The following is a 25,352-nucleotide window of genomic DNA, read 5'->3' as shown; positions in this document are numbered from 1 at the left end:
CGTGGGTATGTGCCATGCCACCAAGGCAACAACAACAACACTACTGCATTAACCGAGACACAAAGAAAACATCGCACACGCTTCCCCTAAAATCCCTGGCCCACCAAAGCCGAAACAATTCAAAAGTAAGACAGAATTCGTGCGATCAGCCCTGCGGAAGCGATGACGCGAGCCAAGACAATAGCGACTTATACGGATCATGTGCAGAGGGCGTTACCTTAAGCCAAACAAATGTTGCCACCCTTCGGCTTGTGCGAGCCGCGGATGAATTGTCTTAGGCTTACCAGGAAATAGGCTGGAAGATCCCCGTAGATGGCTGCTGCTTCGTGCCGCCAAATGTGAGCCCTTCGCAGATGTGAGCGCGCTCGCCATCCGTAGAAGCACTGAGGGTCGGCGAGAAGATAAAGCGCCAAGGTTCAACACCGATTCGATCCAATCTTTACGTTGGAAAGCTGTGACAGAGGTCTTCTGTTCAATACAGTGGTTCGAAGACGTTGCGAAGGGCTTAGTGCAGGCGTAAATAGTCGTTTGGACAAGGGAAACAAAAACAATTTTGATTTCATGCTGTAACAGAATGATAGCCTCTATGTTCGCTCGAATCGCGTCTAATACGGCTCATCGCTCGAGTTTTTTCGCCGATTGATTTCCACGAATGCTGCCTTTTCTCGTGATTCAGCTTTTCTTTACTAATGCGGCCGTAGCTTCATTTTCTTGCCGAAACATTTTTGCATTTCGCAAATATTTTTGCGTCTCATTGCCGACACTTGAACTGTCGGTAATTACCAGCCGCTTGAGAATTCGTTAAGATCATGTATTTCTGAATACCTTTCGGGTGGCCGGAGGAAGCTGTTTGCTCCTACTTCCGTATGCTTGCATGCAATTTAGCAATTTAGGAGACGTCGATATACGCAATGCATGGCAACTCACGTCATCAATGCGCATCTGGTTCGTTCCGTAAGTGAACTGAATGAGTTCAAGCAACAAGAGCTACCTATTACCCACTCAGTGGTTCAGTGGCTAATGCAGTCTGAGTAAGACGTCGGTGATCGAACTATGGCCGCGGAGGCGGCCTTTCAATGGCGACGTAATGCAAAGTCTCCCGTGAGCTGTGGCATGCCAATGCATGTTAAAGAACTCCATGGTAGTCAAAAATTAATCCGCAACTTTCCGAAAACTACGCCACTCCTATCCCGTGTGTGGCTTCTGGAAAGTGATGGTTTGGTTTGGTTTGGTTTGGTTAATGGGGTTTAAGGTCCCAAAGCGACTAAGGCTATGAGAGACGCCGTAGTGGAGGGCTCCGGAAATTTCGACCACCTGGGGTTCTTTAACGTGCACTGACATCGCACAGTACACGGGCCTCTAGAATATCTCCTCCAAAGAAATTCAACCACCGCGGCCGGGATCGAACCCGTGTGAGCTCGGCGCATCACTACACTGTATTACACTGCATCGTACTACATCATGCTGTAACATGCTGTACAATATCATGCGATGTCATAAAATGCTGCAAAAGCCGCCCAGATGTCGTTCGTGATCGCTACTTTCGCGTTGTAGATCATGTTCCACTGATGTGCATGCGAGATAGAGCTTCGTGCCATATGACCTTACAAGCTGCTGTTCGCTTCTATAGGTGAAGCGTGAGGGGGGTAATTCTAATAAATATTGGCTGACTTCATTTTGGAACTGCCTGTTGTCCTTGACAATGCGAACGTATTGTTGTGTTTCGTCTTGATGTTAACTCTCTTTTATGTACTTTCTTGCTTATTATTGGGAACAAGTACCACACCCTTTCTAAAGCTTTCTGTCGTGTGATAATGTCTACAAGGAGACGCAAGCAGATCTGTAAATAAATATGTAAATTTCTCCTCGCTTTCCTGTAATCAGCAGAAGCCAAAAAAAAAATAAACATGAATAGCGCGGTATAATGCTTTTCGTAGCGCCATGAGCAAAGCTTATTATTCAGTGATATATTCAGGAGTTGTTTGTTCTGGCATTCCTACTTATTTAAGGGAGACCTTTTGACTGCAAGCAATATAGGTTCGCATAGCGGCTACCGTTTATTTCAATGAATCCTACGTTTAACGGAATGGTGAGACAATAAGTATCCCTTGATTCACCTGAGACGCATGGAGTGGGTTAAATTGAAAACTCCCGATCACCCCCCGAGTTTCCGCATCAAACCTTTCTATCTTCCAATTATTCATCGTTTTTAAATGAAGTGTCAGCCCTGTTTTTCGTTGCACTCTTTGGACGCTGCTATTATGAACCATAAATAAAAATAATGGAGTGCACTCAAGACTGCTCAAATGCTTTGAACGTGAAGGCATCTCTCATCATGAGCTGTGTTGCGAGGTTCTTTAAAGATTCCTTCCTTTCTAATGGCATACCTACTCTTTAGCAGACGATCGTAAGGAAACGCAAACACTGGGTTAGCTTTTATTCGCGTATAAATAGCTCAGTTAAGTGGCCCTTGGGTTATGTGCTCACCTTGCTTTTTTCAATTCTTTCGTTCTATTCTCTAATACTTCGAAAGAAATTTTATTTTTTTCTTTGCTGTAAACGTCACTATCTTATGGTCTACTGCTGACGTCATGCGAGAGCATAGCGACGTCATTAAAACATTTCGTGCCATGGACACCGACGGCCGGCGGCTTTTTTGCTAATGGGGTATCGAATACTTTCGCATTAAACCTGCGCTAAAGAAGAAGAAGCAAACAAAGAAATACAAAACGGACGTTTAATCCGGTATTTTTTCGTATTGGCAGCCATCTTTTCTCCTGTTTCTAAGCTATGCAGAAAGACCTACTCCCCCAACTTGACTTACCTGTGCTAAAGTGCTTCACTTCTTATATGAACACTGGCGGCAAGACCGATCCAAACAGACGTCCACTGTGTGCATGTGTGCGCTATAGTGCGTTTAAAATAAAGAGTTTGTGTCGTTCCTCACAGAAATGTGCGCGTCGAACTCAAAGCAATGTAATCAAAAATAAAGAACAGGCAGTACAAGCTCCGTCCTCACAATTTACAGCCACCGGGCCAACGACCGTGAATAGTTCTGCCCTAACTTAATGCTCTGCAAGAGGGGGCGTACCGTTACTTAGACGACTGAACGCAGTGCGTAGAAGTGGGACAACTTGTGCCTAGCCTTATCCATAAGCCGAAGATTGTGAAATGAAAAAAAAAGAACAAGACATTTCCACATTCTGATGGAATAGTGTATAGCTGTGAGCTCAATGCGCCTTCTGCATAGCGTTGCCAGCATTCAAGATGATTCCACATTAAATTCAGGAGCGCCGTCTCCGTTCAGAGGGTTACTGGCGGTTGCAGCACGCCAGTCAAAACAGGAGCACCGGAGTGGCGCACAGAGCAGGGCTATAAACTGAAGTTGCGATAAGAGTTGGGAGCAGTGTCACGTACATACGCCCTTCCACAAGACGTGGCCTTATGCAACGCACTCACTAGTCGATAACTTGCGCTACGTGTGCGCAGTAAGGGAACAATGCCAGAAGACTTTCACCCATCATTACTTTGCGCGATGTGGTGACCCTTCCTCGTCACAGCGCAGGACATATCCACCGTTGAAAGAGTCCATAACAGCAAGTTACTGAACGAAGCGAGCACTACGACCGCTGCACAAGGAAAGACCGCGATCTTTCTAATACTTTATCACTATACTAAGGTCTAGCATAACTTAGTTAGCAGTGGGGTTGATGTCTTCGTTCCGAGGCCCAGCCAGAGACACCACTGTAGGTGGCGCCATCTTCAGGACCGAACATTAGGCAAATTACATTTTAGGAAGTTTGCTGCGATTAGGAAAAGTGCCCAAACTCACGGGAGTATCGATTGAAACTACGCAAGCAGAGTTCATGCTCTTCCTTGTGTTTCGCCTTTCCTGAATAAGGGGGAGCTCCTGAACCCCACTTCTATCTCAACCTTGTCTCCTACCTTGACCCGCTGCTGCACTCTTAGGGTATTTTGTGTTCGCCACGAGGCTTCGCAACTCAAGTTGTAACTCCTGGCATCGCCTCTCAGTGGCAGTTTAAAAAACACGAAAACGGCACGAATTTTCGCTGCCATCCGTGCTAAGCGAAACACCTTATTAGGTCTTGCATACCGAGCCTCGATTTCCTTTTCTTCCTTCGGGTGAAATTCTCGAAATGCTCAACTTTTTCTCGCCTCATTTATTCAAGTCTATTCATAAGTTTATGTGAAAGCAGAAACTAGTCTCTCTGTGACAAGTAGGGTCTCAACTGTAACGTCTATTCCGAAGTCGCGGCCATTGAATGTGGGAGGAGGAGGAAACAGATGAGAAGGCTGCTTTGTCCTACTGCTCGCAAATGGACCACCGACGTCCTGCAATTGGTAACAGCTGCGAAACAGACAGGGCTCCCGCATGAACGAAGGAACTACAGATACGCTTTAACAAAGTACTCGTGCTAGTAAAAAGAATTCGCCCTCCATTGACACTTTTTTTATTCATACAAGTGAATCCTCTGCACCGATGTTTTGCAGAAGACAATGTGCCAGGACAAGTGTCAGTAGGAGCCAATACGAGGGGGGACCCAAAAGAAACCGGACTAAATTTTTTGGTCGGCAAAGCTTCGGTGGTACCGCGTTTCGCCACTAGGAGCGCATAGAACGAACATTCCAGAGTCAGTAAGCCGAGTGCCGTCGTTGAAGGAGGTCAGACTAGTTTAGGCAGAGTTTTAGAGTGACGACAGTTTTGTGTGAATGTCGTTTTTGCAATGGCTGATTTTTGTGAACAGCGTGAGCCGGTGAAATTCTGATTTTTGCTCGGAAAAAGTTGAATGGAAACTCTTGAAATATTAAGAAAGACGTACAAGGACGATGCTATGGGGACAACTGAAGTGTTCCTGAATCGAATCCTGAATCAAAGCAACAATCGTGTCAATGGAAAACTTCAAATTCACCTCGCCTCCAGAAAGCTCGTCAGGTGAAACCAAACCTCAAAACAATGCTGATTTGTTTTTTCGACGTGAGAGGAGTCGTCCATTGAGAATTTGTTCCGCAGGATCAGACAGTTAGCCAGGCTTTCTACTTGGATGTTTTGAAAAGATTGGGCAACAGTGTGCGGTGGAAGCGGCCAGATTTGTGGCGGTCGGGTGACTGGTTTTTCCATCATGGCAATGCCCCTGCTCACACAGCCCTGTCTCTACGAGAATTTTGGACCAAAAATGGCATGACCCCTATTCCTCAACCCTCATACTCTCCTGACCTTGCCCCGTGCTACTTTCTTTGTTTCCTAGAATGAAAAAATAGGTGAATAGAAAGCGTTTCGCTGATGTTGCTGAGGTGAAGAAAAAAGCGACGGAGGCACTGTCAAGCATCACAAAAGATGAATTTAAACAATGTTTTGAAAAATGGAATTAAAGATTCGACAAGCGTATCATTGCAAGTGGGGAATACTTTGAAGGTGATTGAAGGTCTGTGCTTAAAATGTGAACAAATAAGTTGAAACAAAAATAAGTCCGGTTTCTTTTGGGTACCCCCTCGTAAATAACACTGCGTCTAATGAATACTAGATATGATAAACGACAAAGTCGTTGTCATGCTTAACCTCAGACAGTTATGCGAAACTCAGCAAGCACGCTTTCTCAGATAACAATGTTGCTGAAGACGAGATGGCGGACTTTTCCATAAAAGAACTGTGGGGCTACAGGACAGACAATATGGTTGCGGATGGAATACATCAAACATGTACAGAAAGATAAAAAAAAAAAATCTAGTCCCTCTTGGAAGCGCACGGTCAGCCATTGTGTCTGGGCCAGTACTGTTATGTGGGAAGGCGCACTTGCGTAATTTAGCATATTCTTATTTTTGTCCACGGCAAACGGTATCCTTTTGGAAAGCTTTTCCGACAAAATTTTTCTCTCTTTTTTATTACAAGAGCATCGCTTCGCTTCAATGCGCTAACACTGTTTTTTTCTTTTTCTTCTTTTCAGGGGCTTCGGCAAGCAGGGATACCAATGCATTTGTAAGTATTTGGCACTTTCATTGTTGTCTTCACAGTTTAATATTGGTGAACCTCGTACATGAAAAACGAAACTTTATTGTACACTGAAAGTAACATCTTCACGCGCACGTAAGGAGAAGAAACTCGCTTGTGTTTAGAATAAAATAAGACCTTTGTGTAACTTTTAAGAAGATACGTAACGGAGGTGGAATATAGAAATGTCTGTTTAATTAGGCTATTGCGGAAGGTTAACTTCCTGTATTACTTCGCGCAACTGACGCACCCATAGCTTAATTAACTAAAATTAGGAAATATTTCCTAGGGCAGTGCCATGTATATCTCCTTCCAAACTGTCACTAATCTGTCCGAAATAAGTGGTTTAGCTCAGTATGTAAACACACCAAGGTAACTTTTTTAGAAGAGGTCAAGCTACATTTCGAATCGGATTATATAACAGAGTAATAAAAAAAGAATAGTAGGCAAGAAAAAAAATGCCAACAGCGCGCGGGATTTCTCTACAGAGTTCAAGCCTGCAAAATTCGCACCCAGCAAAAACGCGACACTTCACCGAGAAATTTCGCGCGTAAACAATGAAGCTAGCGGACAAGAAAACCCGAAATGACATAGCGAGAGCGTTTACATTCATACTGCGAGCACTGGAGACATAAATGTTGTTTTCTATCCAGTTCTAGAGCGGAGCTTTTTCCGAAATCATAATAGTGAAATTCTTGGCCCCCGACACGTATACGCGATATATAGCTCTGGAAAACACACGACGTGGTATTTTTGTGTCAGCCACTGCGCGATCCCGAGTGGGCTACGCGGCGGTAGTGAGCCTGTTTGTGCCGGCGCGGAGTGATATAACGCAGTAGCTCTGCGAACGCCAAGAACGCGGTGTTTACTCGAGTTCACAGTGGAAGCTTTGCAGCAGGCCGTTTCGTAAAGGTCCCAGAAAAAACTTTTTTTTTTTTCGCCGACAAAAACGTGGAAAGTGACAATAAAAACGACGGCCTGGGAAAATGGGGCCGCTGGTATGAAATGCCCGCTAGCCCGAGAGAAAATTGTGCCAACAAGTGCAGTGGAGCAGGAAAACGCTGCGCGCGACTCAATCTAACATTCTGCGCTGGAGCGAAGGGGGGGGGGGGGGGGGGGGGGTGAGTCGGGGGAGGAAAAAAATAGATTAGCCGTACCGTCCCTCTTGCCTTTCTTCTTCTCGCTTAATGCAGTTTGTTGAGTGGAGCCAAGAATTAGGTGAAACGAAGAGTAAATGAAAGCAAACAGTGGATGAAAACGGGGAGAGAGCCCGCACACGCTTTGACATTGAAATATGAGCGCACATCTTACTCGGAGCGAATTCCAGCTCACTTACTGCGCAAGAGTTTATTGTGTCGCCTGTGCGATCGTTTCGATGCGAGAACAAATTGTGAACCGTTCGTGCGAATTAAACGAGAAGATTCCACTCCGCCGCCGCGATGTTTTAGAGCTCTGTAGAGTTTCCGAGTCCTGGGTAATCTAGATTCGTAATTAAACCGGCGTTTAGTGACTGGAGCTTTTTGTGACGCCACCGACTTCTGCTACGTTTGACTGAATTGTATTGGGAGTGACATGTTGTAACTGTGCCGTTTCGTGTATTGGTCAAATGTTTAGGGGAATCCCCCAAGGTGGAGTAGATTTGTGGAGTAGCCGTACTGCTGCGCTTGGGTGGATGTCAATGAGTATTTACTCCCTTATTACAAATCAACTCTACCTCGGGGGAATCCCCTAAACATTGGACCAATACTTCGAGTTATTGATCAATTCGCTGTCGCCCTACCATAAGCTTGCCTTACCGGTTAGTTCAATTGTTAGAGCGTCTGCTCCGGTGAAGCGGTGGTTCCGGGTTCGAACTTCGGACCAGGACGAATTTCTCTTTAACTGCGAAGTTTCTGAGAAAGCTGTATAGCCTTCCTTAGTAGCCGCACGGCTGCGCTTGGGTGGATGTCAATGAGTAATTACTCCCTTATTGGTGTATTATAGCGTATTGCCACTCCTTATGCGCTTTTTTAACTTTTAGAGCGAGGAGTGGCTCGCCCCTCCGTATGGCACCAACATGTCCTTTGTTTACTTTAAAGTAAATATAAGCATATTGTGGCGGGCGTCATACTAGCTTTGCATTGTCTCCGTTGGAACGATGGTGTGAATTTTTTCTGAAGAAAGCAATGCGCAAGAAATAAAGTGGGATTAACCATTCAGCATGTTTCCCTGTACCGATAAACTACGAATTATATTTTCTTAATTAAACAAATAATTATTGTTTCAGCTTCGGCGAAGTTCGAATATATTTAATTCATTTCAAACAAATAATTGTTAGATTGTCTGCACTGAGGCAGTGCTCACGCTCTTAAATCAAGAAAAAATCTCTCCCCCCTTAAATGAACAGGTTGATTCGAAGCAACTAGTCACAACCTGGGAGCGTGTGTGTCGCTAGACCTCTCACCCCAAAACAGGAACAAAGACATCAGGGGAAAGACCAGATGGGAGGAATTGTAATAACGAATATAATACATCCCGTATCTTTAATATTTCCCCTTTTTTATGCGTAGCATTCAGCGTGTCAATAAAAAGCGCCATAAAGGTACTTTTCATGCACCCACAAAGCATGCTGACCAATCTAAGAGATATTTTGTTCGGAAGAAAATAAATCAAATTCGGTCATCTTAAGTACTGCCTGCTCAGCGATAAAAGCTTGGTCTTCACTCCCTGTAATCAGCTTTCGATCGCGACATGAAATTAAAGGACAAAGGGGCAGAGAAAATTGGACGCATTACATTCCGGCGCAGCTTCAAATCGAATGTCACGCTTGTTGAGTCCGCGTATTGTGTATATTTAGCAATTTAGTGGCGGGAAAAAGAAATGTAATTATTCTTCGGATGACTGAATAGTGGGAAAACGTATTTAAATTCAAACATACAAACGCTGAAGAAAACATATCTGCACTTTTTGTTCAGCAATGCGCAATGTTTGCGTTATCTTGTTTATGTCCTCGATCCAAAGGGCTTCTCATTCCGCTACCGCTGCACACCCAGAGCAGATCGTTTTTTTTATTTTCTCTTTATGTCAAGCATTGCACGAACGAAATATTCGTGGCGGCTGGAAAAGACAGCCGTGTCTGTGCCTAGAGTTTTGTTAGTTATAAACTTAAAATATTTACAATGAGCTAATAGCAGCCCGCAAAGAAGTTTTGTTCGTCCCAGTAAAAAACTTGAAACGACTTGAAACCCCGCCCTCTGGCGACCCGGAAGAGGTACAACCCATTCTTTTGTTTTTCTTGCAAATTCAGGCGTAAATTTTCTTGAAAACACCTGCTCGAGGCGAGGCGGTTTTACGACCGACGTTACGCTGCTCGTGCACCTCGAAATACGTCTTTCTAAAAGCCCAACAAATAAACGCACTGAAGCGAGGACTTCTTTTCTTCAGTTTTTTGCCTCTTTTTGTTTTACGAAGCCTCAGGATATTCTTTTGTCCGCTCGAGGTCAGGAAAGCCGCGTAATCAGTTATGATAACCAGAACAGCCAACCAACGAAACGCCAGTCCATAGCCAGAGGAATATCAATTTATTCCAGCGACTAGGTCGACTTTTGGGGAAAAAAGCAACTAACGTTTACTCACAGTTCTGCGACCTATACTGCTGAGCTGGCCGATTCAGACCACATACGCTTCCGCGTGTTGGTGCCTTCGAGTTAAAGTATTTGTCATCATCAAAAATTCTGGACAAAAGAATGAAAAGAGGTGCTCGTTGTAACATACATGTCGGAAGCCAGCAGTCATTGAAATCGAGAAGCGCAGGGGATGGCTTTTCTTTTTTTCTTCACTATGTATTTTTTCACCAGTGGAAGAACAATAAAAGCAGAAGAAAAAATTAGGCAGTGGCTTAGCTCTGGTTGAGCCCGGATCTACGTACAAGCGAAAAGCTTCAGTTATGCTTGGTTTGACGGCCGTCAACACACTGCCTGTACAGAGTCGGAGGAGGAGACAGAATGCGGAGAGGAGGGTTGCCGGCTGCGACGCGGGCAACACGCAGCTGCAACGAAAGGTCAAAGGGTGGGCGAGGAGGCGAAGCGGACAGTTGTAGTGACAGCGAGGAGGCGACGCACATGCGCAGTAGCGCGCGGCGGAGTCGGCGGCGGCGGCTGCGAGGAGCGACCACCTGCGCGGCGCATGACGTCACTCAGTTTCGCGCATGCGCATAACTCACCAGTTCCGCTCACGCGAAGCTCGGCTCTGACCCGCGTAGTGAAGCTTTTCGCTACAAAACAACTACTTGCCGCTGGTCCGAACCGAACCCATGACCTCTGAATCACCCGGCCGGTGCTATACCAACCGAGCTACGGCGACGGCTGTCCAACCTTGTGCTTTCGGGGGCACTTATATGTAGTGCAACCGAACCTTGAGATTCTCGGTAAAAATTATAAACAGAGCTGCACCAAACCATTTTCAAAATCGAGTACCGTAGTAGCTTTCCGTTGTTCAGAGAAAAAAAAATTAGGTGGTTAACATTCAGTATTCGGTCCCTTTAAAGACGCGGTGAGTGCAGCACTGGTTGTGAGGTGGATGACCCCTGTTTGCGTGCCCCTCAGTAGTTCATACAGCATGGCTGGACACAAGGGGCGTTTTGGCCTGGCCTACCTGTTCCAGCCGACTCTCGTATTAAATCGTACTAAATTTCATTTCATTTATTTGTCCCTTAAAGGCTCGGAGGCATTACATAAGGGGAGGCGTACATATAGGTTGGAGGGTAGTGGCAGAGAACAAATAAACAAAAAGAAGAGAGGGGGGAAAATACACGGAGTAAAAAAAGAGTACAATAATATACAAACTAAAAGCAAGAAATAAACAAAGAAAAAGAAAACAGGGAACAGTTGGCACTTCAGTGTCGCAGTATGAATGATGTTTATGAGTAGTGATTAGATAGTTTCTCACGGAAAAGGTGGCGATCGGAGCATGTTAGTATGTTGTCGGGAAGGCCATTCCAGAGCACTATGACGTCGGGAAAAAATGAACTGCTCATTGCGGAGGTGCGGGTTTTAATGCGTGCGATTGGGTTACTGTGGTTTATGCGGGATGACGTACGTGGGGGTTTCTGTGGCAACAAATGTCTTGGTGAGCGATAAAAGAAAGAGTGAAAGAGGCATAGACGAGAAATTACGCGGCGAGTACGTTGCTAGCGTTTGAAGGCCGAGGGATCGTTTTAGTAATGTTACGCTGGTATTTCTTGAGTACTGCGATGTAATGAAACGGGCGGCGCGATTTTGAATGGCTTCAAGGTCTGAGATGAGATACGATTGTGATGGATGCCAGACAGATGACGCGTACTCCTGCATGGGCGGAAGAACGCTGTCACAGCGACAACTTACTTGCTAGCCTGAGGCGAAAAGTATTCGTATTATAGGTATATCTCGTAGAAGGCAGCAGAGAGGACGTTTGATAGCAGGGTTTCATATGAAAGAACGTGTTCTTTATTAATACACGAACCACAAGCGTGGCCAACGCCGATGATAAATGCTGCGAAAACGATAGGTTGAATCGCCGCAGAGGTTCAAGGACATCAAAAAAATTATTGCAAGTAAAAGGTAAATCAGAGAAGCAGGCTAAAAGGGACCTGGAATACGAATACTTTTCGCCTCAGGCTAGCAAGTGAGTTGTCGCTGTGACAGCGTTCTTCCGCCCATGCAGTAACTGCCGAATCAGTGGCAACGTATTTCCTCGTCTAACATAATGCTTTGCGTGGTACGCTACGACGTCTGCTTTCTAGCGTAAATATTGAGGCAGGAGGTCGGCGGGTACTGTGATGTCCCACACAGAGCCCGTTAAAGAGTCTTACGATGAGAATGTTGCGGATAATGTACAAAATAGTGAAGAGTGATGCCCTCACCGTGTATAGACATATTCGCTGAAGAATAATTGTTCAGATAGGTGATATTTCACAGCAGGCAGCAGAGAGGACGTTTGACAACAAAGATGAAAGAACGGATTCTTTATGAATGCATGTACCACAAGTGTGGGATCCTATAGGCCAACGCAAATGTTGACAAAGGCAGCGAAAACAATAGGTTGTATGGCCGCAGAGGTTCAAAGACATCAAAACAAGCATTACAAGTAAAACGTAGATCAGAGCCTGGAATTGGCCCCAAACAAATATTGTCAGGTGTCAGCGTCAGGATACTAAGAATGGGTGAAGATTAATACAGTACATGCATTTTTTCCCTGGATAATCTGAATAATTTATTGACGCGTTCTGGAAATTCAGCGCGCGCAATTCATGCACACATTCCGGCCGACACAACGATGATATTCCCCACCTCTTCTCAATCTTCTCCCGATGCTTGTCTCCGGTGCAAGCGCCGAAAACATTCCTTCCGTAATTAAGCAGCTTCCAATTACCGCAGCGAAGCCGTGTAGAATATTCTATCGAACCGTGCCATTACGGTCGGCCGGCCGTAAGCCATCGAACGCGCCGGCCCTAATTAACGGCACAGGCCAAGCTGTTCGATAGCGTGAGCCCCGACACCACGACCACGTAAAGACCTATTAGGAGCAATGGGCCGAACGAGCGGCAATTTCCGAGTCGCTGGCATAAGGGCTGACCTCCGTAAACAGACGCATGCAGCGTGGTCTGTGCGAACACTACATACGTCGCCCGGAAGAAAAATAAAGTTTTGGATAGTACAGTGTTGCTCAAAAGTTCCAAGGCCACAGGGTCTGATGTCTGTGCGAACACTCACCACATACGTTGCCCGGAAAAGAAAAAGAAAGAGTTGGATAGTACACTGTTGGTCGAAAGTTCCCAGGCCACAGGGTCTGGTGTGGTCTGTGCGAGCATTCACCACATAAGTTGCCCATGAAAAAAAAAAAAGGAGTGTTGGATAGTACAGTGTTGCTCAAAAGTTCCCAGGCGACAGGGTCTAATGTGGTCTGTGCGGACACTTGCCCCATACTCTACCCGGGAAAAAAAAAAAAGAGTTGGATAGTACGGTGTTGCTCAGAAGTTCTAAGGCCACAGGGTCTAAAGTGGTCTGTGCGAACACTCACCACATAAGTTGCCCAGGAAAAGAAAAAGAGTTGGATAGTACGGTGTTGCTCAAAAGTTCCAAGGCCGTAGGGTCTAATGTGGTCTGTGCGAACACATCACATAAGCTGCCCAGGAAAAAAAAAAGAGTTGGATAGAACAGTATTGGTCAACAGTTCCCAGGACACTAAGTCTGCTTTTCAGCGGCATATCATGCCACTTATGATAGCAATAAAGCTATCAAGGTTCTCAGAGGTGAGAATGATACTTCTCCTATCCTCTATAGAGATTTTGGGCTTTGTGGATGTCGTAGCTGCCCCACTGCAGCGCTTGAAAGCAGATCCTGTGGTCTGGGAACTTTTGACGGACCCTGCGCATCTCTGAATAGCCATTTCCTTTCCTGAGCCTCATGGCTGACTAGCGGTAGCGTAACATTACAAAGTGCGGTCATGGCGTCACGTCGTCGCAGACGTCACACAGTATTACTAGAGCATATTTATCAGTAATCTCTATTAAGCACTAATCAGATATGAATCTTGTTGACCTGCGCAGCTTTCGATCCCAAGTGACATTCACTCCCATCACTTTTTCATGCCACAGAATAATAATTTAGCATAATTTAGCAGCAAGCCTGAAAGCACTGAAGAATGCCGGCGCAGGAATAATATTCCACGAGACATTCAGTGGCAGCAATGAGGCGTTGAACGCGCTCGAGCAGCCATACGGCACCCCTCGTATTCCTCCGGCCTCTAACAACGCCACCTGACGGTAGGAATGCGCGTTAGCTTTGCGATCTTGACTCCTTCTCTCGGTCGATGCATAGTTATAGTAGCGCGAGTGCTGTGGCGCTTATAACTGCACGTCCTCGGTGGCTAGAGCCTGGGGCGTGCGTGAGGCGCTGTGTCATTATTACCCTCATCACCGTGCACTCCCCGGCTGCCCTCGGCAGAATGTGGAAACGGCAATGGTGTGCGGCTCTCGGATAGTACTGGAGGTGCTCCGAATGCCGGCATTTTCCGAACACTCGGAATTGGATCTTTGGAAAAGAAAAGATAAAGAAGAGGACACGGAACGAATGAGTAACAAGAGGCTGAACGCGCTATTACGTGCGCTCTTCTGATGAGGCCCGAAGAGCAGGCCGCAGCCGTTAGCGGCTCGCATGCCTAAATGACCGGTTTATGCCCACCGATCAGACATTTGTTTGCTATAGTTCATACTCCAATGAACGTTGTGCATGTATACGACAGCTCAAAACAGCGAGAATGAGTGCAAGTTTCTTGGAAGGGCTTTATAAGTGTTCATTGCTTCGCAATGCATCTTACTCCGCTTTATACAGAGCGTTCAACCTAAAACTTCACTCAATTTCTAAAAATTGAATTTTGTTATTCAGAATAGCGCTTTTTTCGGCATAGCATTGTCAGCGGGGCATACATCAGAACACCGCTAAGACGTGCTAACAGCACGCTGGTTAAGTACTGAATACTTAACTTTCTAACTAGTAGGTTTAGGCTCCTTAATTATTGAAAGGCGTGTATCCCACCGTAAGTAATATCGGAATCAGTTTTTAGAATTTCGAAAACGCGGTTACCCTCAGCACTGAGGCCCAACAATTTTTGGCTATTTCGACGAGTTACGTGCACTGGAGATGTTGCTTCGCCTGCAAGCTTCCGAAAGTTCATGTATTTTGGCGCGATGCAGCCAAAATTTGTCTGGCCCCATCGCCGAAGGTATCCGCGTTTTCGAAATCCTGAAAACTGATATGGATATTACTTACAGTCGCTCCAATTAGTTACAAATTACAAATATTACACGCCTCTCAATAATTAGGGATCCTAAGAGTGCTAATTAAAAAGTTTTTGTAGAAAGAAAGGTTTTGTCCAAAATTGTGGGGCATGACTGCACCATCATCATCTTCAGGCCAGCGATCATAGAGTCTTTAGTAGTCTCGACGTAAGTATCAACATCAGGAGTCCTAATCGAGTGGCACGAAAACGTCCCATTTGCAACTCCAAATTTCTCATCAAGATGTGTCTTTTTCCGCCTAATGAACATAAAAACACTCACAAAGTGCCATACAAATTAATTTTACTAAGGTCGACGGCTGGATAGCGTTGTCGTCAACGTCCCTTTAACATTGATGATGAACCATGACTGCTGAGTAGATGCAGTGATTGCAATTTTTGGGCTACGCTCGCGCTTAAGCTCATAAGAATTTAGGTTTCAGAATACGCCAGGCATCCTTTGTGTTGCGGGTAGTGAAGCATTGTAGAAAATTTGCAGAGAATGACTGCGGTGCATCCATCATTGCATCGACTTCCACGCTCCTTGGAGACCAAATATTGTGAAATACGTATAATCTTCTTCGTATTGTTTCCTGCATTGTTTTTGAAGATGATGCACAGTGTAACACGTTGAGATCGTAGGTACACCCAGGACTGGAACAAGCCCTTACTCAGTCCCCTCGTGGAAACAATACCTAGGAGAAAATCGCCCCGTTCAGAAAAGAGCCATTTAGCTTGTATCAAAGAAAAATAGCAAACCGATAATTCTTGACACTCCGTTTTTATTTCAGGTTAAGATTACCGTTCGTGCCAGGGAGCTAAGTCAGCGGTAATTTCCGCGGTATTTCGAGCCAAGTCAACGGTATTTTATTCAATTTTTTGCCCAGAGATTCGCCAGTTTCTGTACTTGGAGTCGGAATCTGGCGAACGGTACCAACCCTCAGCAGAGCAAATGACTGAAGGAGCAATTACATTTCCTGCAATGTCGGTCTGCCATTATTCTGCGTGTTACGGGCACACCAGATAATTCATCGCGGTACGTGAATGTGCAAGTTCCTGCAAGCAGAATTCTCCAAAAATTGTTCTTGCAACAAGAAGACCAAACAAGACTATTATTCAAGTTTTGTCTCGTCTTGCAATCTTGTTCGTTACCAAAATCTTTCCTTAGAATTCGACGGTGCAAGTGAAATTGGATGGAAGGCAAGTGGAAAATGACGAGAAAATATTTTTCCTAAACAAAACTTACAAAAACATGCGAGCGTTTCAGCAGAATCGCTTGCTCCCCGAGTGTTGTTTATATCACGTAGGTAAATAGACAACGCGGTGTGGGGGCTCACGTAGTATCGGGGACACCACGTCAGCTTGGACATGCAAAAAGCTATTTAGCCTCAAAACTGTCATTTCTTCCAACTGCAACCTCATTGGATCACCGCACGTAGCAGCACACAAGCTCAGCTTCAACCTCTATAAGTGTGGACTCAAGCGACTGCCCAATAACAAAACTGCTTGCTTCTATTGCCACTCGCTGGTCCTGGAGATCTTTGTTCCAGAAAATTCGCGAAAAAAAAGAAATGAAAATACAAGTGGTCTGGTGCCACTTGATATCAATCGATCTCGTTTCTACATGAATTTTGTGTTTCGTCTTTTTTTTTCATTCTTAAGAGTTTCCATTTCTACGTTGCAAGTTTTCCTTCAAATCCAATCCACAGCTCACGTTTCTGGCATCGGTTCTTGCCTTTGTTTCATTGGCGGCACAGGCAAGACGGTTACGCCATCACACTGCTTAAAACCTTCAAACGCACCGGCTTGACGCACTGCTTCAAGGCAGCAGACACACCTTTTGTCAAACTACTTCCGCGCCTCAACGAAGTGTGAAGCGTCGGTCGGCGGACATGCAACACGGCTCGCTCTGACGGGGATATGTGCGAGGCACGTTGTACCGCATCACGATGCGATGACATGGCGCAACAGACCGAACTCCTGAACAGGTGCCAAGCGTCGGGGAAGAAGGATGTCTTTTCAAGAAGGGCCTGTGCATCCTGACAGATGTGGCAGTGGAACTTTAGGTGTCCTCCTATACAATCCTATTTTACAGTCGCATGTTTTTAAAACGTGCAGTTCATGGTTTTTCGAGTGCCGGGCGCTTCCAGGAGATATTTTCTTTCCTCGGTTTGTGCCGCACGGTAAGGCTAACTACCACTACTTGAGGACAGGCTCTGCAATAGTAGGGCCTATAGTTGAGACATGCATTTGCTGTGCTGAGTGCTTAAGATAATTAACTATGGTGACCACAATTGCCGACGTACAGTTGGCACAGTTTATAACTCCATAAAAACACTCTAACAAACAACAGTTTTTGTTTTATTGTTTTATTTGGGTTTTACGTCCCAAAGCGGCTCAGGCTATGAGAGACGCCGTAGTGGAGGGCTCCGGAAATTTCGACACCCTGGGGTTCTTTAACGTGCACTGACATCGCACAGCACACAGGCCTCTAGAATTTCGCCTCCATCGAGATTCGGCTGCCGCGGCCAGGATCGAAGCCGCGTCTTTCGGGTCAGAAGCCGAGCACCGTGACCACTGAGCCACCGCGGCGGGGCAATAGAAATAAACAACAGTTCTTAAAATTATTTTCCACGAGCAAGACCACCTGTGCCATTGCTTTCCATATCAAAACAATTCTTTTGGATTGCGCCCTACACCAAGGCTGAGACTTCTTATGGATGTAAGCCGATGTACTGCGTCTACAGTGGCCATCGAGCAGTGTTAATCGGAGAGCAATGTGAAATGGCTTTGGGCTTCAGCGATCTGCTCACGGTATTTATTGTGACCCTCAACGTGCCAAATGGCTCAATGTTATCAGTTCCTGAGCACATTAAAATGAAGAGCGTCTCTTGCCTACTGCACAGCAGCGCTATCACTACGAATTCGGGAGGAATGTTGTTTGTTCCGCAGGCATAACCTTGAGCGGCAGATCAACGCGCGTCTATCTGTTGTGCACGTGGAGAACGGCTGACGATCGAGGTTTTCGCAAGGATGCATGCCGATGCTGATCTTCTCTGCTCTCTCTCTCTCTCTTTCTCTCTCGCAGCGTGCCAAGTGACCGTACACAAGCGATGCCACGACAAGTTCTTGGCGAAATGCCCGGGCTCGGTCAAGGAGTCTCAAGCCACTTTGGTAAGAAGGAGCTGCCAGCGTAGACGTGTCTACAAAAAAAGTGTCTACAAAGTCTTTCTCGTCCTAGCTTGCGCGTGTGTCACGGCCTTTAATGGAGTACCGGCGCGAGGGTTTCCGTCTTACATGAGCCACCTGTACTACATATATTAACACTGTATTACACTGCGAAAGACCCGACACTTCTCCAACAACAGGCTCCTATTGCGTTCGCCGGCCATTTTCTTCGCACCGATTCGGGAAGGCTTTGTATACGTGCATGTTTGCGCTTGCAAACGGAGCATGCACAATTAAATGGAAAGTGAACGGAACGATACCTTATGAAAGAGAAAATGGTAGGTATAACGGTAGGAGGCAAGAAGAGAGCAGAGGGGGTGAAGGAACAAAAGTGCACGAGTTAATTACATTCTAGCTGAAATCAAGGAGAACAAATGAGTCTAGGCAGGGCATGTAATGAGAAGGCAAGGTAACAGCTGGTTCCTTAGAAAGGCATAGTGCGTTCAAAGATCGGGCCTATGTAAGAAAGGGCGGCAGTGAGCCAGGTGGAGGGAGGAGAATGGGAACTTGCGGGTTGAGACAGCTAAGGCGTGTCCAAGGCTGAGTAAACTGGAGATTAAAGGGAGCGGAAACTGACTTACAATCGCGGGAGTTGTGCTGAAAATGATGGTGACAATATGAAATCTTTAGGTCACCGTTTGGTTCAGCTACACGTGTAATGTGTTGCTAACTTGTATAGGCCGTGGCACATGTGAACTACTGAGTGCGTGATCGTGCGTCGATCGTATCCACCGACAGATGGAGTGTTGAAAATGTTAAGGACCATTAACACTTTCGCTCATCAGGTTTGATTAACAAATGGAGGTAGCCGTTCTATCAACATCCGCGCGCTCATGGCCGTTTCAAACCATTGCAACACATAGTACGTGCAGCGTATGCGAAACTAGTCCATGAGTGTCGCGCGCTGTTCGTTCTAACATGAATGTGAACTCTATTCAGCTCAAACTTGGAATAAGAATTGCTACTATACTTTTAACGCTGCTCGCGTGTAAAGCATCAATAAAAAGAGCGGCGAACCAAAGTCCAAGAGCGATTAATTTTAAGAATAAAAGACCAGGATGCAAAACAAGGATACCTCGGGGTCCGCTAAAATTTCACAAATAAGAACAGGATTACCACATTCGAATTCTCTCGCGCCCACGGAGCGCCCAGCTTTTTGAGACATGCAGCGTATGCCTACGACCTCATCTTTTTCTCTGTCTTCTTCTTTATCTTGCATGTTTCTTAACAGAGATAAAAGACAGCTTACGAGGGCTAGTGCTGAGGAATTCCTTAAATGACCCCAATTAATTTACTACAGCATGCCATTTCAGGGGCGATCGCCAAACGGGACTGGTCGGTCTTGAAATTCTCTAATGAGCGAGTTTTTCGGAACTGTCATCATTAAATTTGGCTCTTCTCCCAGTTTACGTAACGAGGCACGTAGCATATTCTTGCGTTATAGTATGAGCGCACAGGGCAAACTGGCTCTTGATCCGAACGTAGCAGAGTCAGTCGTTGCATTTTTGTTTTCGCCGTGTTCCAATCTCCCCCCCCCCCCTCCCTCCCGCGCTCTTTTATTTCCCTGATTTTATAGAACTCTGTATTATTTCAGAGGTTATACGAATAAAGTGGTCCAGGCGTTCTTTTTCTCTCAAAAGCTTTATTTTATGCACTAATACGCCGGCTTTCCTGCATAATTTTCGGCTAAACGGAGGATACGGGAACTGCGCAACATAACTGAAGCTAATTAATGACTTCTTTCGGCGCTGCTGTAGTAATATGGGCCCTCCTCATTTTTTGCCAGAGATTCAGTGCCACAACCACAAATAATGTTACATCAAAGCTGGCATCTCTGTTGTTGGCACCGTAACGGAAAGCGACATAGTCTAGGTAAAAAATAAAAATATTGGCTAGTGGTCTGAGGCTCCCTCTAGACCCTTTTCCATTTTGCTTGGTGCTGTCAAGAATCCCGTCTTCCTGTCTTCTCCCTGCCGGTAGGCAAAGGATATCGCAAACATGATATCAGTGACCGGTAACAAAAACTATTGGCGCCGCAGCTAAAGATTCAAAACTTACGAATTATTGGACGGCACAGTGCAGTAGGAGTCTTCTGTCTTGAACATAACTTGACGCGATTCAATTATTAGAGTGCATGAAGCTTGTAGTTAAAGCACGCCAAGCTTCCTAACGCGATAGTCTTAAAGCCCGTCATCTAGTAAATAAGGCGATGTCGACGTCGGCGTTGTGAGCGAAAAATCACGGGCATGACTCTGGCAGGTGGTGGCCAGAGAGCAACCTAGGAGGCAGGTGGGACACCTAGGTCACGTGACCTTGTGGCGTCATCACAACCTGCCCAGAGGATGGTGAGCAACCTGCCTATTGTGATAGGTGGCAGTTAATGATTGGTCACTCGGGGAGAGGAACATGGGTCACACAAGGCCTACCGCTGGGAGCACCTGCCATCGCAGGGGAGTGGCCCGTCGATGGCAGCATTACAAATCTGTGAAGGATTATTCAAAAGCTGACGACCAATCCATTCTTGACCGTCTTTGGTTCATTTGCGACAACCTTCCGAAAACCACCAACTTAGTTTGGAATATGCTGAAATCAACCATTAATAATTGCATTAGTACACTTGTTCCTAATAAGCGCGTTAGAGTGAACAAAAACAACCCATGGGTGACTAGGGAAATCATACATATTCGTCGAAGACTTAAACGCGCTAGAAAAAGCGGTAAACATCCTTCAAACCTAGCCCACTTAAGATGTGAGCTTGCATCTAAATTGTCTGAAGCTAAGGCAAGGTATTTTAGTTATTCCCTTCCACAGTTCCTAAAAAGTAACCCTAATAAATTTTGGCGCTACCTTAGTGACTCAAGTGATGAGGTAGATAAAATATCAATAAACGGGTCCGTTGTAGACGACGTATCTGACGTGGCCGAGCACTTCAACCGTTACTTTCAATCTGTCTTCTCTCTCCCGATTGCTGATTTAATGCATGTAAACTCGTCCTCTGACATTGAAGCCAATTTCATAACTTATGAAGGTGTTTTCAACATGATACTCAAACTCAAAACTAAATCCTCAGTCGGCCCGGACAACATACCTAATGTGTTCTTGCACCGCTACGCTGAACCACTCGCTCACATTTTAACCCACCTTTTCCGTTTGTCATTCACCGAAGGCATTCTTCCAAATGACTGGCGTGTGGCTCGAGTGGTTCCGGTCTTTAAAAAAGGTGACCGTTTAAATATTGGTAACTACAGACCTATCTCACTTACTTCCAGTACATGTAAACTTATTGAACATATCATATCAAACTACGTCGTCTCGTACCTTGAGGACAACAAAATTATTTCACCCTTTCAACACGGTTTCAGAAGAGGCTTATCAACTACCACGCAGCTAGTGACCACTCTTCATGAATTTGCTTCATCACTAGATAAGGGCGAACAGATTGACGCAATTTTCATGGATTTTAGTAAAGCGTTCGACCGCGTTTGTCACAGTAAACTGATATTTAAGCTTCGAAACATTGGCCTCCCCGATAACCTTGTTAATTGGATTCGTTCTTATCTTTCCAACCGACAGCAGTTTGTTCAGGTAAAGGGCTGCTCCTCTCACATTCTACCGGTGTCCTCTGGAGTGCCCCAGGGTAGCGTCCTTGGCCCGGTTCTCTTTCTCATCTACATCAATGACATCGTTTCGGCCATTGACACTGCAGCTATAAGTATTAGGTTATTCGCAGATGACTGCATTCTCTTTAAGTCTATTAATAGTAACCAGGATCAAGCACGCTTACAAATAAACCTTAATGCAGTTGCAGATTGGTGCGCGGAATGGTTAATGGAAGTAAATACTGATAAAACTGTTCTCCTACGGGTCACGAAAAAGAAGAATCCCTTCCAGTTTACATACACACTGAACCATGTAAACCTACTGCAGGTTGACAACTACAAGTACCTCGGCGTAACATTAAATAAGCACCTTAGTTGGACTAGTCACGTCGACAAAATTTGCGCTGCTGCTGCAAGGAAACTTGGCTTTCTCCGCCACAAATTAAAGTCTTCCCCACAGTCCGTGAAGCTATTAGCATACAACACGTACATTCGACCTAAACTTGAATATGCTAGTGTGTCATGGGATCCATTTCTCAAAAAGATATACATTCACTAGAGATGATACAAAGAAAAGCAATCCGGTTCATTTTCAACAGTTATCATCGGAATGCTTCACCGTCCGCCATCATGTCTGTAAATAATATTCCATCCTTGGAAAAAAGAAGAGCACTCGCTAGGTTAAAATTTCTTTTTTCACTTTATCACCAACAGTTCAATTTCTCTTCCAAGGACTACCTGCGCCCACGCTTAACCCGGCATACTAGGAACGTTCATGACCACAGCCTTACGCCGTTCTTTGCCCGTACAAACCTTTTTAAAAACTCTTTTTTTGTTCGCACTATCAATCAGTGGAACAGCTTGCCAGCTCTCGTCTTTTCTGCGCGTAATGTTCATGATTTTGAAGAACGCTTGTCCCCTATCATCTGAGTTCTGTTTGTAATCCTACGTCTGGTGTTTGATAATATTTCTTCCTGTTTTTTTTTTTCTTTTTGACAATGTTGTTCATACAGCAACCTTTTACTTTTGACTGCCTTTATGTTGATCATTCAGGTGTTTTGTAGTGTTTGTCTGTTTTCTTTCTTTCTTTTTTGTAGTTTGGTGTGATCTTTGGCTGTTGTTAAATTGCCCACTCTGCTTGGCCCTCGGGCTGCAGTATTTTGTAAATAAATAAATAAATAAATAAACCACTGCACCACTGCGCCAGGAGGGGTATGAGGGCTACCAGGCATCTACGAATGTAAAGTAGAGAATGAACTATTCTGCTTATAAGGGCATTAACCCATTACGCTATTGCGTCATAACCTTAAGCAGGAGCTTAAGTGTCCCGTCCAATTTTTTTCTTTTACGCTAGCATTTAAGCGGTGCGGCTGTGTGCAGACTTCTATAAAGCTTTGTAGGGTGCTAGTTGGTCGTGCACACTGAGACTGGGGAGCGCTAGGTTCTAAACAAGGTAACAACACACACAAAGGAACAACACAAGACACGAGCGTTAGCGCTCGTGTCTCGTGTTGTTCTTTTGTGGGCGTTGTTCCCTTGTCTAGAACCTAGCGCTCCCCAGTCTCAGTATGCAGACTTCTCCTCACGGATTATTGCTGTGCGGAGAAGCTCGGCGATTACGTCATTTTCAGTAACGCTTCAGGTTTCCGCTGCCGTCGCCCGCGCGGTGCCGCGCCTCGTCAAACGTTGCCAAGTTAACGCTCCACAGCTTTACCTGCGACGGCGTCAGCTTGCAGCCTCCGGCCAAGTGTTCCTTCTTTAGAAATGTGCCGCCACTCTAGATGACGACATCACGCGGCATCCTAAACGGCGTTGTGCCATTCAGAGGAGCCAGGACACCGTTGTGGCTTTAATCAGTGATCACGTTACCATTTCACTGCTTGCACAAAAAGGTTTCACGTACTTACCCTGCAAGTTTGGCACACTCAGTCGCTTTATTCTCACCGAATTCAAAAACCGCTTCAGTCGCCCTTTACGCTGCGGGCGCAGGTGGCATGATAACGCATAGCCTGGTACGAAACACTGCATATTTCTTTTCTCGTTAGGAACATCCTTCCACATTGAGATATGAAACTACCGCGTGTTAACAGTAGACACCTGAACGTAATAAATATGCGTATATCCGACTAACCATAGACGTTTTTCCCTCAAATACTTGCCCACCCTACTAAAAATCAAATGGCTGCCGGTGCCTAGGTTGAACAACATAACTCGTACACGCAGCTTACAGCACGCTTAAATGAACTGTTTTTTTTTTCTGTTTCACACTTATCGGCCAAATGCATGCCAAAATTTCACTACAAAGGATTAACGTGAGCCCCACCACGCATCGCAGAAAGGCGCCTTTGCTCCATTACAAGCGCTCCATTGAAAATATAGAATAACAGCACCCTGCAGTTCGTGCAGCCCCTGTAAAAAGTTTTCGAGCCAGAGGATGGCGCTTTTCGGAGCGTAGTGGGATGCACACTGTACTCCTCAAGCACCAATTGGTTCGCAGATGGCCCCACAAGCGTTTTCGCCTGCTCCAGCGGTTACGGATTTAGCGTCTGCTTTCACTGCAAAACTGCGCATTTTAAATGGCAAAAAAAAGTTATTTTCCCCTATTTTACTTTCCTTTTACCTTTGTTATAGCTGTATATACACGTGCCTCTTTCAATCAAAATTTACTTGTCCGTAGCAGCGCCTGTGACGCGTTTACTTGCGGTCGTTCCTGTTCCTCTGCGCACGCAACATGAACTGCCGGTACTAACTTGCCGAACCTTTCGTATTGAAAACACTTAAAAAAAAACCCTGGTGGCCTGAACACTTTTGACCAAGGCTGTACGAGCATCTACGAGGATTCCCTACACCGATTCAATTCCGTGCTATGCTTATATTACATCTACAGATGGTGCAACCGTGCAAGCGCAATGCGTCGAAAGCAAAACCTCCGACGATGCAGCCTTATAGTGGGATATAACTCAAGAACGAAACTGCTTTCCCCCGACAAAGGACCTACTTCCGGTCAATGGCGCAGGCCGGTTCTCATGACCATAGCTGCTATCGAAACACTGCAACGAGGGGACTATCCGGACCATGTAAGGACGGGACTACATCCTTTCATCGGTCACTCCATGCATTGCCACTCTAGCAGGTTCGTGAGACTCGGCCGACGCCATTGGCTGGAAGGGGATCCTCTGACGGGGAAAAGCCGCTTTGTTCTTGAGTTGTATCCGACTCTAGCGCCTTCATGGGACAACCTCCCAGGGCTGCCTTGCGAGCGCCATGGAAGACACACGCAAGGCTGCACTGCTGCGAAGCATGCTTCCCAGGAAAAATCAAATCTAGTCGAACTCCGAACAGTCTTCTTCCCTTTCGTATCTACAACCCACACGTGCGCAAGCGATACGCGCGAAAGAAATCAAATTGCAAGCCCTTTGCGTCATGACCGCTTTTCTTCTTGCGCGAAGATGCTTGCACTCTGTATATACTCCCTCCCTAGCGCGAGCCCGTGCAAAGGCTCATTACGAATACACGAGGTCAATCGGTTCGATGCGATCGGGACTCCTCCCGTGAAGTTCGGACGCCTCGGGCGACCGTCGAGAATTGATCCGACGGCGGCTTTTACGCCGTTTTTCTTTTCTTTTTTTTTTCTGGTTATTGCACTCTGCTACGCGGGCCGCAATTCCAGCTGAGTGCTCGCTGGCGCCATCTGGGTTTTCGAGGTAGACGCGGAACACGTTCTT

General features: G+C 45.7%; 1 protein-coding gene across 2 annotated transcripts in view; it reads left to right on the top strand.

Moving 5' to 3' along the window:
• LOC149336904 (putative protein kinase C delta type homolog) overlaps positions 1-25,352 on the top strand; it is a 439,118-nt gene that overhangs the window by 257,466 nt on the left and 156,300 nt on the right. For both annotated transcript variants that reach the window (XM_089553211.1, XM_089553210.1), the window contains 2 exons: positions 5,964-5,995; positions 17,889-17,974. In XM_089553211.1, the coding sequence (XP_089409337.1) occupies positions 5,964-5,995; positions 17,889-17,974 (118 nt within the window). The remainder of the gene's footprint in view (positions 1-5,963; positions 5,996-17,888; positions 17,975-25,352) is intronic.

The sequence above is a fragment of the Amblyomma mixtum genome, chromosome 7 (genome assembly GCF_055824585.1).
Source record: "Amblyomma mixtum isolate Tamu chromosome 7, ASM5582458v1, whole genome shotgun sequence".
Taxonomy (NCBI): Eukaryota; Metazoa; Arthropoda; class Arachnida; order Ixodida; family Ixodidae; genus Amblyomma; species Amblyomma mixtum.
This window is presented reverse-complemented; position numbering and strand designations above follow the sequence as displayed.